Source organism: Tigriopus californicus, chromosome 11 (genome assembly GCF_007210705.1).
Source record: "Tigriopus californicus strain San Diego chromosome 11, Tcal_SD_v2.1, whole genome shotgun sequence".
In the NCBI taxonomy this organism is placed as follows: Eukaryota; Metazoa; Arthropoda; class Copepoda; order Harpacticoida; family Harpacticidae; genus Tigriopus; species Tigriopus californicus.
Genome location: NC_081450.1, coordinates 13,334,414 through 13,344,453, shown reverse-complemented (window position 1 = coordinate 13,344,453; position 10,040 = coordinate 13,334,414). Strand labels below are relative to the sequence as shown.

The window sequence follows — 10,040 nt, the reverse complement described above, 5'->3', positions numbered from 1 at the left end:
CGATTGAATGCAGGCGTGGAATATATCACCCTTAATTTTGGACTCATTTAAATGCTTTATTATCCGTATACTTACTTTATGCATGACCCGATTCCCAGTTAGGAAACCTCGAAAGGCAACTGAAATGCGTGATGTGAAAGCGATTGAAAACTTATTGATCATTTCCGTTCGATTTCAGTTCGCCGACGATCGCCACATTCCGGAGATCGGCGAACCTCGCGTCGTTCTCGATCGCCCCGAAATTCCGGCCGAATGGCGGATGATTGGACTCGGAGCACGGATGCGTTTCTGGACACGTTGACCAAAAGCCGAGTGAGTCCACTGCCCAGCAATTAGTTTTTTAGCGTCGCAAGAAAGCCAAAGGCTTTCTAGCTCATTCCTGGAACTCATGTCGGACTTTCTTCTTGATAGGGATCCTTTGGTACGTCACCACCTCAGGCAACCTACAACGCCAGGTCGCGCTCGGTAAGTTCAGGTCATCATTGTGATTCACCGTAAAGGACCGAAGGGATAGAAAAGGTTGTTGTTTCCTCCTTGCAGAATCTGCCCAATCAAGTTCCGCTACTGGATTTCAACGACGATCGGAGGTCCCCTTCAGGTTCGTGTGCTAGGTGTTCTTGACTGGATGTCTCTGACTTTCAGGGATTTGACTGAATCTTGAGCTCAAAAAATTGCTGGTAGGCCATTGATCTAGGTTGTTTACTTGTACAAAAACATGTGCCAAGACCACTTTGGTGGTGCATCGAGCCCGCCCTTTTCGCCCTCCACGTCGAATTCGTCCTTGGTCAATGGTGAAGGGCAGGTATGTTAGTCCTTCGAAGCGCTCAAATTCGGTCCTTGCTCCGAGCTTTTAATGGATCAGCATGGGTTTTTCCCCTTGTCTTTTCTACAGGTCTGCCCCGCAAATCCAGAAGCAAATCACGAAGCCCATCTAACAAGAAAAGCCACCGATCTGCATCTTCAAGCTCGGACGAGAGTGCTCCCAAATCATCAGAAGGTTGGTTGGTTCGGACCAAATGGAACCAGACTAGGGGTCACTCTCTAACAAGGCTTGATTATTCATATTTCCAGTGGTCATGTCGAAAGACGAGCACGACAAATTAAAGGCCCAAAGGCAACAGTATCGAGAAGCCATGAGGAAACTTGAAGACCAGCTCATGAAATTGAAGGAACAACGAGAAACATTCAAAGCGGGTGGAGCCAAACATGAAGATCTTATCATGAAGGAAAATGCCAGGATCCAGGTGAGACAACAAGCCGCATTTGGAGTGAAGTATTGATCTGAAGTGTTTTAATGCAAAATTAATGAATTCTTCAAACTAATTATGAACACATAAAAAACACTTGTGTATTATTTGATGGTTTGGACATCTTGGTCTGAAATTTGAAAACTAATGATCGATTCGTTGTTTCGGCATACCATTTTGAAATCGTTCACAACACCTAATCATATTTTGTGAAACCTTTCGAATGATGTGGGTTAACAAGTAAACTAAGAATTATTTTCGAACTTGAGGACAAAATGAGAAAACCAAATTAACTCATACGTCAGCGATGCCCTTTGCGTCCTCATTTCGAAATGTATTAAAACATCGGTTTTAACCAAATTAATGGCTTGGAGAATCGTGGAAGGAAATCTGGTTATTCCAGTATCAAAGCAAAACAAAACATTTTTTCCCACCCTTGTTGATAAGAATGAGATTTTATGCGATTTGCATTTAGTAGGGCTGTATTTGAGACTTCTTGGGTTGATGAAAACTTTGAATTCATATCAAACTAGGTGTTACTTGGGTAAATTTTATGAGTTTTCAGTCTTTCTTGTGAATTAATATGTTTGCAACCCATTTACGTGAGCTTGAAATGGCTTTCAAGCAAGCTATTCTACAGCATTATGTATCCGATTTTATCCAATTTCGCTTAAACACGTCTGCATCAAAGGTTGTATTAGGATTGAATTCCTCCTATTCCCAATATAGCTCCACTAACAATTGATAAACTTCATTCATACATTACATTCAATTGTACATTCATAATGTATTTTGCTTTGCAGAAAGAACTCAAAGCTCGAATTCTAAAGATGGGTGAAATCATCGGGCAAGTCGAGTCGACCCTGGAACGAGCCGTCGTTCAAGTGGTGTCTAAAACGCGATCCAGAAGTGGAAGCATTTCGCCCGTGCCCAAGAAGCCCAAGAAGCGAGCTCAAAGTCGGAGTCCTCGGGTTGAAGAACGGGAACCCGAAACCAAGATGAGGGGCAATAAACATTCGGATCATCGAGCTCCTTCGACCTCTAGCGAAGACGAGAGTAAAGCCAAGACGAACTCCAATGGATCGAGCAAGAAGAAGAGGAAGAAGAGATCTAAGGTATGAAGAGCTTTTCTTTGGTATTCAATTGCAAGATATCAATCACTATTTTGCTTGTTTTTTCCTCTTGAAGAATTCGTCTAGCTCAGCCGCAGAAGAATCGGATTCCGAGTCCAAGCGCCGAAAGAAGAAACGAAAGAAGGACAAGAAACGATCTACCTCATCTTCAGAGTCAGAAGGATCGGATATGGAGACCCAAGCGAAGAAAAAATCGACCGCTAAAGGGGAAGGGAGTGCTCGAATCACGCCTTCGAATCCTCGAGACAACGATGAGCTCATGGCTCTCTTGGCCAAGATGTCGGATGCATTCATGAAGTCCAAAAAGGATTGCAAAGAACTTCAAGCCCGAATCAACTTACTCGAGTCCGAGAATATCGTCTTGAAGAAACAAGTCAAGGAGCTTCGAACCAGGGAAGAGGAACGTATTGCCGCTGATCAAGCCCGACAAGAGCGAGAGATCCAAGAACAAGCGGAGAAAGAACGCTCGCAAATTATGGAGAAAGCTCATCTTTTGCTATTGGACAACGTAGGAACAGCTTCTCGCACGGAAGAGCACAGAGGAGGGCCTCGAACCGAAGACCACAAGTCGTTGAAAGATCCGGAACGTAGACATGAGGTGGAGCGAGCGGAGACGGCGGCCAAAGAGTCCGACCGCCGATCTGACCGTCCTGAGCGGCACTCCAGAAGCAGTCCCGGTCGACGAAGATCGAGTCGTGAGCGAGAAGAACGGAGGCGAGATAGGTCCAGACGAGATGAAAGTCCACGAAGAGAGCGATCCCGCAAAGACGACAGTCCGAAAAGAGATCGCTCTCACCGAGAGACCCGCAAAGACGCGCCCGAAGCGCCGAGACCACCGCCGCCCCCGCCGCCGCCGAAGTCGGATCGAAACGATAAGATCAACCTGGACGATTGGGTGTCTCAGCCGCAGATGAAAGAGCGGGTCGATCCCAATCTGGAATCGATTCGGGCCAAGGTCATGGAGAAGAGGCAGAAAATGCAAGACGAGGACAAGAGAAGTCGATGGGCCACCGTGTATCAAACCGAAGAGTCGCATCCCGTGCCGCACCCGAAGCCCGTGGAGCCCGAGCGGGCCAAGACCCCCGAGGACCAAAAACTGCCCGAGGGGCCCCGAGCTCATGTGGCTCTTCAATGGGGTAGCCACAGTAAGAAGGCCACGTCCCCTTCCCCAGGGAGTAAGAAGGCCAATGCTCCGGTCATAGGAAAGATGCCGGGTCGCTCTAAGCGTTCCAGCATCACGCCTCAACGAACCAGTGCTCCGCCTTCCGAAGAAAGGGAAATGCCCAAAGCCACCCGATTTGGTCCCAGAAGCGACTTGAAGAGTATTCCCCCGCCCACGGTGGTCCAGCCTCATCCCGACCAACTTCACCACCAATCGGTTGGTGCTCCCGCCTCGTCGGCCCCCTCGTCGTCGTCGTCGTCGTCGTACGGGATCACAAGGGAAATGTATATGCAGGCCATCACCGCCACCATGCCCACTGAACCGCCCCCTCCTCAAGAGGCATTGGCCATGCGTTATCAGCAAGCTCAACAGCCTCCCAAGAACCCGACTCCGCAGCCCATCGATATCAGCTCCATTCTGGCCGCTGCTCAGCAACACATTCAGAGCAAGGTCGCTCAAATGAGGACTCCCAAGCCAGTCATGATGAAGATTCCCTCACATCAAAACCTGGACACACCCGCCGATATCCCGTTGCCGCCTTTACCCGCCGCTGTGGACAAGGACGAAATGGCCGGCCTGGACACCCGCCCGCCCAAAGTCCCCACACCTCCAATGCCTGTCCCCAAGACGGAATTGGATTACATGATGGAGAAGCACGCCAGTCCGAAACGAGCATCGACCCCACCTTCGGCCAAGACTACCAAGCCATCGCCTTTTGAGACCGAGGACTCCATTGAAATGGATCCGGAAGAGTTGGCTATGCTTGGCATCGATCCCAATGACCTCACTGGCTTTGGTGCTAAGAAATGAAGACATGACAGCTAATAATGGGATTTGATAATGCTTGGGCAAACACAATGATGCATCATTAAAGCCGTCTCTTCATCAACAAACTTATCTCTTGGTCTTTTATCTTATTCTCGTATGTCGATGTTTTTGGCGAATTTTTGAGCTCAAGAGCGTCGAATCTTGTGACGTTAAAGTGAAGTGAATTAACAGGATCTGACTCAACCTTCGATTCCTTGCAGATTTACGATTCGTCTTAAGCACCGACGTTGGCCATCGCCGAACTATCGGTAAGTGAACTACTAACTAGAAACAAGAATATTAATTTAAATCATACTCTCAATCATAACCATTCATCCGAGTTCAAACCTAGATATCCAAGCACAATTTGAACACTCTCCTTATGCTTAACAATGTTCTTCGTTATGGAATAGATGACAGAGCACGAAGGCGTTCTCGAAGTCCCATCCGGGATCTGTCTCCGGTTCGGAGGCCCGCCCACTCTTGGGAGGCGAGGCGCCTGTCCCTCATGTCAATGTCCATGTCAAGTAGCCATAGGCAAAGTGCTGTTGATCTTAGGGAAACGCTTCGTAGACGAAATCCGTCACTAAACATGGAGCCTCCTTTAGCCAGAGCTGGATCATCATTCAATGACTACCGAGCTCTCTACGACGGTGTCAAACATCGACCACGATCTCCAAGCCCCATTGCGGGTCGATCATCAACGCACTCAGACTCTCTAGCTACGGCTTTTTATGAGCGGAGAGGTCGATCTCCAAGTCCTGTGGTTGATCGGAATCGAAACCGAGAGTCAGACCTCGAGGACATCATGTGGAACCGATCGGGGAGGCCTCGTGACCATGAGTCTAGCGGTTCGAATTCGTTCGAAACACGATGGAGGGATTCTACTGCATTTGTGGATCACCCTCCGAGACTCCCTCTACCGGTTGAGTTCACGAGTCCACCACCGAGACGTCCCATTCATCAGGAACCAGATGAATTGGACTTGGTACGGGCCGAGCGAGAAGAGATGCAGCGAATGCGACGAGAAATCGAAATGGAAAAGGCCAAGATCATTCGGGGACAAGAGGAAACTCGGAAGAGATTATCCGCCCCACCCCCTCCAGTCATTCATGAATCCGTCCCAAGTCCCATTCAACCCGTGATAAAGCCTGGGAATTATTTGATTGCCACGGTGGATCTGACCACGTGGAAAGACCGCGAAGGAGTCTCGGGTTCCATGATCCAATTGGGGACATACTTGCCTCATGGAGTCTCACACAGTTTTTGTATGCTCCCGGAAAACGTGGACCAATCTGACCTGATCTCATGTGGCGTGTTCTTCAAGGTTCGCGAAGCCATGTTCATGAAAGTGGGTTCCAAATTGGTTCCCACATTTCCTCGCGATCATTCTCTCGTGTCATTTCTCGACTTCCTGGAGAAGGGTTGTCGACGTGTCCGACCGGCATTTGATGGCGTCATCCTCTTGTCCTATCTCCAGGAGGACTTGCCTCATGTAATCAAAGCTTTTATGAAGGCCGGCCTTTACGACCGATTCGCCAATGTGGTCAAAGGCGTGGCTGACCTTTGCAATTTTGTGGCCAAGGAACACTCCTGGCGGTTCATGGTGAACGGGAAACTGGAACTGTCCTTGGCCCATGTGTATTACAATACAGTGGGAGAGCGCTTCAACCACGCCAATCGCGGACCCGACGGTCGAGCTGAGGGCATTTATCAGTGTTTGGAACGTCTCCTGGAGAACAAGCCCTCTTTCGGCAACTTCATCGGAAAGTTTGCTCATCATTTGAAATCAAGAGAGATCTTGAAGCTGGTGAACTTCAAAACAGAAGCCGAACGCTTGGAACTTTTTCTGCCCTTGCAACTATTTATCGCCGATGAGCTCGCTGACGAACAAGTCGAGCTCATCGTGGCCAGTGTTTACGCTCCTAGTGAGCAAGATGAGGAGAAATACCTATCCGAGCCGCAAAAAGTTGCCATAGGCATGTGCCAGATTCTGGTTCAAGCCGGATTTGATTTCGAGGGACTCCTCAAATCCTACCAGCAAGAGGGTCTGGCTCAACTCGAGTTGAAATTGAGAACCACGTTTTTGGAGCGGATGATGAACAAGAGTAGAGCGGTCATTGATCAAACCATTCGGACCCAAAAGCTGGTGGTAGCCTTCTTCAGGCGCCACGGTCACTTCAGTTTCGACCATCTCATGACCTTAGCCAAGGACCAGCATGCTAAGGACAAAGCCAAGGACGCAGCGGACTTGTCCCACGCAACGTCTCTACTGGGTCCCTATCCTGGGCCAATGACCCTGAATGTGCCTCCTCCGCCCATCCCCAATGGAGCGATCAAGAGCGCTCCACTCCCACCTCCACCCATCGTCAGCGAAAGAGAGCTAGAAGCTTATAAAGAATGCGCCAATGGCCTGATGGGCTTCAAGGCCTCGTTTGTGAAGACCATCCTCAAAAGCCCAGGACTGCCTGCATCCAATCCCGAGACTCTGGCCGACATGGTGGTCAATATCGTCATCAAAAGTGGCTACACACACGACCGCTTGATGGGCATCTACCTCGAGGACAAATCCCAGAACGCCAATCGCAACGGACTTCGCCGCCTTTTCGGACTGACCCTGAAAGCGGCATTCAACGCTTTGCCGCCCCCTGGCGTGAAATTGGAGGACATTATTAACCATATCATCGACTATTACGGAAACTGCATCGGGAGCATCAAAGTGGCCAAGAGTACTCTAGGGATATCCACCAACGGCGGAAAGCTCACCAAAGAAGTGGCTGACAAGTGCTTGGCGGATCACATCCACAAATTGGATGTAGCCGTCAATGAGAAGTACGGTGCCACGTTGGCGAATTTTCGAGCAAAAATCCGGACCCTTGCTGCACTGAAGAGCTCGTTTTCCGACTCTAACCAGGAATTGAATAGAAGCCCAGGGTTTATCGGAAAGGCCGCAGAGTACATGGTTAAGTTAGTGGCGTTTGCTGGATTCGATCTGAGCAAATTGAAACGACTGTACGAAAAATCCGAGGCGAGTTTGGCAGGCAACGTTTATTCGGCCCTTCGCAAACATCAAGAACTGATTCCTACCCAGCTTTGGACCATTGATGGGTTGGTTGAGCACGTGATTGAGCATTTTAAACCCAAAGAAAGCTCCTTGAAAGAGGTCAAGATTGAGACCGTCGTCGTCTGAGAAACGTGTTTCCGAATTTCTGATGATTGGCATTGCTAATAAAAAGTTGTTCAGGTTTGATGTGGTGTTTATTGGTTTAGATGTTTAGACTCGATAGTCAAGTATGGTTCGGTTTGGATCCGTGGATCCAGCCACCTCTAATGACCCATTTTTTAACTTTGTTTTCCCAAATCTACTGTGACAAAATTTGTGACATCGAGAAGGAGTGCAAGGATGCGTATTAATTATCATGGAGCCCTAGAATGTGGATCAAGAGATAATTTTCTGGTGTTACATTTGTAAGAGCCCGAATGTAAAGGCTATTGATGACCTGAAATATATACCTATATTATATCGAAATTATTCATTCCATACGATGTGAAAAAATCTTTGTCATCCATTATATCGATTGTATCAACTTCATCAATTGTGGCATTTACTAATCGAATTTAAGAGCGTGTGTCATGTGCAATAACAGTGTTAAGATTGTAGACAGACAAAGCTTGAAAGAAGCGCCAATTTACAGTATTGAAGACATATTAATTGCTGCAAGTATTGAAAATGTCCTTGCCAAATTATTTTCGAGGGGATGTACTCCTACTTCAAAGCAAAGAGTCCAGGAAAGCTTAAATGGAACCAAAAATTTGATTGGAGGTTGAGTGAATGCGCTTAATAATCTTTCGCGTTCGAATTATGTTTTCCTGCGCAATTTCCCTTCACATCAGGTTTGCCAACATTGACTAGTGGGTAGTGTCTTGAGCTGTACGGTCTAATTTTGCTTCAGACCACGTACTGACTAAATGAATTGAGCCTTAATTCATATCAGTAACTAACATTAGCGATTACATCCTACCACGACATACCAGAATGCATAGCCAAAGGCCAAAACTTAATCTCCCCCTACATATATTTATGGCGGCGCTTGACCATTTTTAAGAGCTAAAACTAGCTTAAATTTTGTAGCGGCCAATTCGACAAATAGTCCACAAAATATTTTCGAGATAAAGTTGTAGGATTTGGCCATGATTGTCATTATACCTTCCCTGACATAATCGTAGCGTAGAATCCGCAATACTGTGTGGTTACGCGGAAACGCTTCCTTCTCTCCACCTACACACTCACACATCTAGCGTTGCTCAATCACTCTCTCTCTCTCCTCCATCCCCATAGAGACCGCAAACTTAGTGAGCTTGGCCGTCATATCTGAAACTTATTCGGCATTGCAGATTGAACACGATCGACTGAGCCAAGTCCTTGATCAACATGTCCAACCGAGATTTCGTGGGAATGTCCAATTGGGCGGAAGAAGAGGACGATGACCATGAAGAACCCCATCGGAAAGTGTTGCCACCCAAGCGTCATGGTTCCATTGAGCGCTATCGACCAGGAGCCATTCATGGACAACAGCAACTACAACGCCAAGATCGGGAGGATACTGGTCATGGTTGGAACGGCCGAGGTCGTGGTGCCGTACCCAACGGACAGCTCCGACAGCCTCGAGACCAACCCGACGACTTAAGGCAGAAATTGAATGCCAAAAAACAGTTGGACCAGAACGATTTACGGCATCGCTTAAATCAGCGGAGTCGAGAACCCGAACCGCCAAATTCAAACCAGGAAGAGGAAAGACACGTGGATGACAGGGCGTCGCCTGAAGAAGGCCGAGGGCGGGGTAGGAATGGACAGTCGGGTAATGGGCGGAATCGACATCAAAGGGTACAGGGCAAGGGTGGGAACTTTGGGTCGAGCCGGGAAGCTCCGCGGCTTCATCCGAGAGAGAATGGGCAGAGTAAATCTGAAAATACGGCTAGGCACAATCTACCACGACCCAAGCGGAACACGGAGAACTTCAATCCGTCCTATGCGCCACCAGAGATGAGGATTCTGGCCGCGGCGCCCGGGTTGAAGAAGTATAACCGGGAATACACCTCGCGTGATGTTTTGGTGGTGAATGACTTGTTCTGTGCCGAAAATGACTTGACGATCTATAACAAACTTTTGGTAGAAATTGAGCAATCCGGCGTCAATCTCGACCAGTTGTGGCAATCTTGGCACAATGATTCGCATTGGATAGCCGATGACAAGCTGAAATGGAAAGCAGCTTGTCCCACTTTCCACATGATATTGGATCGCATTCGGGACTACTTCGAGATGGATATCAAAGCAACACGTTTGAATTGGTACCGAGATTCTTCGGAATGGAAACCGTTCCATCACGATGCCGCGGCTCTCAAGCCTGACAAAGCCCGGACTCAAAACATGACCGTGGCCGTGTCGTTTGGCATGGAAAGAGATGCAGCATTTGAGCACGCTCAAACCAAGACAGTTATCTCGATGCCCCAACCGAATGGCACCATTTACACATTTGGCAAGGACGTCAACATCCTATGGCGACATGGAATCCCTCAAATTCCACCCGAAGAGTATTCAGACCAGGGTCGTATCTCCATCATCGCTTGGGGATGGATGGAACAGACTCAAATTTGAAATGAATACGAATTCGTGTATTCAAAATTGACCCC

General features: G+C 48.0%; 3 protein-coding genes across 4 annotated transcripts in view; all 3 read left to right on the top strand.

The window, feature by feature from the left end:
• The window catches only part of LOC131890192 (serine/threonine-protein kinase PRP4 homolog), a 7,398-nt gene extending 2,845 nt beyond the window's left edge, over window positions 1–4,553 (top strand). The window contains exons 2-8 of one of the 2 annotated variants that reach the window (XM_059239495.1): window positions 179–312; window positions 412–465; window positions 541–598; window positions 893–997; window positions 1,072–1,244; window positions 2,051–2,362; window positions 2,436–4,553. In XM_059239495.1, coding sequence (XP_059095478.1) covers window positions 179–312; window positions 412–465; window positions 541–598; window positions 893–997; window positions 1,072–1,244; window positions 2,051–2,362; window positions 2,436–4,352 — 2,753 coding nt within the window. In that variant the 3' untranslated portion in view covers window positions 4,353–4,553. Of the gene's footprint in view, window positions 1–178; window positions 313–411; window positions 466–540; window positions 599–681; window positions 803–892; window positions 998–1,071; window positions 1,245–2,050; window positions 2,363–2,435 lie in introns of those variants that run through there. The other variant, XM_059239496.1, reaches the window with a different exon arrangement.
• Window positions 4,554–5,083: 530 nt separating this feature from the next.
• On the top strand, window positions 5,084–7,597 carry LOC131890195 (uncharacterized; the record flags this gene model as incomplete). The annotated part of the gene is given in 1 exon segment (XM_059239498.1): window positions 5,084–7,597. A coding segment is annotated over 1 exon segment (2,382 nt). The 3' UTR covers window positions 7,540–7,597.
• A 939-nt stretch (window positions 7,598–8,536) lies between these two features.
• LOC131890198 (uncharacterized) lies at window positions 8,537–10,034 on the top strand. Its single transcript, XM_059239504.1, has one exon. The coding sequence runs from the start codon at window positions 8,782–8,784 to the stop codon at window positions 10,003–10,005; it is 1,224 nt and encodes a 407-aa protein (XP_059095487.1). The 5' UTR covers window positions 8,537–8,781; the 3' UTR covers window positions 10,006–10,034.
• The last annotated feature ends 6 nt before the right edge of the window (window positions 10,035–10,040 follow it).

What these genes read in the sequence shown, in the direction of transcription:
- LOC131890198 (XM_059239504.1), top strand. Translation starts at nt 8,782, where the DNA reads ATGTCCAACCGAGATTTCGTGGGAATGTCCAATTGGGCGGAAGAAGAG.